The 2,199-nt window shown below is 52.1% G+C and overlaps 1 protein-coding gene across 1 annotated transcript in view; it reads left to right on the forward strand.

Moving 5' to 3' along the window:
- The first annotated feature begins 1,985 nt into the window (after window positions 1–1,985).
- EIF4G3 (eukaryotic translation initiation factor 4 gamma, 3) overlaps window positions 1,986–2,199 on the forward strand; it is an 81,436-nt gene continuing 81,222 nt past the window's right edge. Inside the window, exon 1 of the mRNA XM_009888342.1 lies at window positions 1,986–2,015. Coding sequence (XP_009886644.1) covers window positions 1,986–2,015 — 30 coding nt within the window. The remainder of the gene's footprint in view (window positions 2,016–2,199) is intronic.

Below are 2,199 nucleotides of genomic sequence, written 5' to 3' on the forward strand. Positions count from 1 at the left end.
GCAATCCCAAGCGCAGCTCCAGCCTGGGTGGAGAATGGACGGAGAGCAGCCCTGAGGAGAAGGACTTGGGGATGTTGGTGGAGGAGAAACTCACCACAAGCCAGCAATGGGCACTCACAGCCCAGCGAGCCCCCGGCACCCCGGGCTGCATCCCCAGCAGCGTGGCCAGCAGGGCGAGGGGGGATTGTGCCCCTCTGCTGCGCTCTGCTCTGGGGAGACCCCCCTCCAGCTCGGGGGGTCCCACCAGCAGAAGGAGACGGAGCTGGTGGAGCGGGGCCAGAGGAGGCCCTGGAGATGCTGGGAGGGCTGGAGCCCCTCTGCTGGGGGGACAGGCTGGGGGGGTTGGGGGGGGTCAGCCTGGAGAAGAGAAAGCCAAAAAGGGGAGAGCTCAGAGCCCCTTCCAGTGCCTAAAGGGGCTCCAGGAGAGCTGGGGGGGACTCTGGATCAGGGAGGGGAGCGATGGGATGAGGGGGAACGGTCAAACTGAAAAAGGGGAGATTTAGGGGAGCTATTAGGTAGAAATTTTCACTCTGAGGGGGGTGAGTCACTGGAATTGATTGCCCAGGGACGTTGTCCATCCCTGGAGGCGTTCAAGGCCAGGTTGGACGGGGCTTGGAGCAACCTGGGCTGGGAGGAGGGGTCCCTGCCCAGGGCAGGGGGGGGAACTGGATGATCTTTAAGGTCCCTTCCAACCCAAACCATTCTGTGATTCTATGAAGTAACTGATGGTACGTAGGAGGTTAGTAGGGACTGTGGTTGCCCTTAGGAATGCCAATATCCAGAGCTGCCACCAGGGACAGACACAGGGAAGAGCTGAGGAGCCGGAGAAGTGGCTCGTGATAGAGTCATGCAGGAGCCAGAAAGCAGCACATAGAGTTTGGGTAATCCGTCTTGACAGTGAAGGCTGTATCAGGCTGGTGGCTGGTTTTTGTGCCGTTACAACAATAAACTGGTTAAAAAGGTAAGTTATTTTTCTGTTAAAAAAAAACCAGGGGGGGGGGAAGTTGCTCTGAAAAGTTATTTCTAAATGTCTCGTTAAAATGCATTTTCGACATAACGACACAGCTCCATTTTATTGTTACTTTGGGCACATAACATGGAGGAAAACATCTGGTGGTATAAATTGTTACAGCCTATTGAAATCTGTGGGACTATGAAAAACTTACCCAACCCACGGTCTGCCTTACGATTTTGGGCCGTTTTGTTGTGATGCAAACGCTTTAAAGCACCAGTGCTTTGTATTGAATGCATTCAAACTTGTTTCTTGTCATCTGGGGCTTCAGACTGGAAGAGGGGAAATCTAGATTTCAACCAGGAAGACATTTTTTCTAGGAAGAAATTTTCACTCTGAGGGTGGTGATCCCCTGGGGCAGGTTGGCCCGAGAAGCTGTGGCTGCCCCATCCCTGGAGGTGTTCAAGGCCAGGTTGGACGGGGCTTGGAGCAACCTGGGCTGGTGGGGGGTGGCCCTGCCCAGGGCAGGGGGTTGGTATGAGATGATCTTTAAGGTCCCTTCCAACCCAAACCATCCGTGACTCTATGATTTGTATTATTTTGAAGGATTTATCTGCATTACGTACAGTTCCAGCTTTCCTCGGAAACAGGTTCAGAGGAGGCTTTTGGAAAGTACGTGGCCGGGAGTTTGGGCGACACAGGGTTGCAGTGACACGGTGTTGCCTTGACGTGACTCTTGGCTGTGTTTTCTGCTGTGACACTTGAGGAGCTTTGTGTTTGATAGGTTTTAGTGTTGATAAATCAGTTGGGTCCTTGACAGAGAAGGCTTTCTCCATCGCACTCACCTATGTCATCTTTATCTCAACGTTAATCAGCATTCCATCTGGTAATGTGTTGAGTTCCTATCTTTTGGGATGAATCATTTGATACATTCTCTTTTTTATTTACTTTTCTTGTTCCCTGGCAGGCTCCTTACCCCTCAGGACAGAATGCAGCTCCAACCACGTTGGTGTACCCTCAAGCCCCTCAAACAATGAACACGCAGCCTCAGACCCGCTCGCCGGTAAGGGAGCCCACGGTTGCATTATCTTCTGTTCTTTCTTCCTCGTTTGTGTGTTTCTCTGTGTGTACGTGTGTGTCAATAGCACTTGGCCAGTTCTCTGGAAAGTGGCTTTTACTGAACTGGAAGCACGTTCCAAATGGCAAATCTGGGTTGAAGTTTTCAGACCTTGTCCTGGTAGGCTAAT

Source organism: Charadrius vociferus, unplaced genomic scaffold (genome assembly GCF_000708025.1).
Source record: "Charadrius vociferus isolate BGI_N301 unplaced genomic scaffold, ASM70802v2 scaffold107, whole genome shotgun sequence".
In the NCBI taxonomy this organism is placed as follows: domain Eukaryota; kingdom Metazoa; phylum Chordata; class Aves; order Charadriiformes; family Charadriidae; genus Charadrius; species Charadrius vociferus.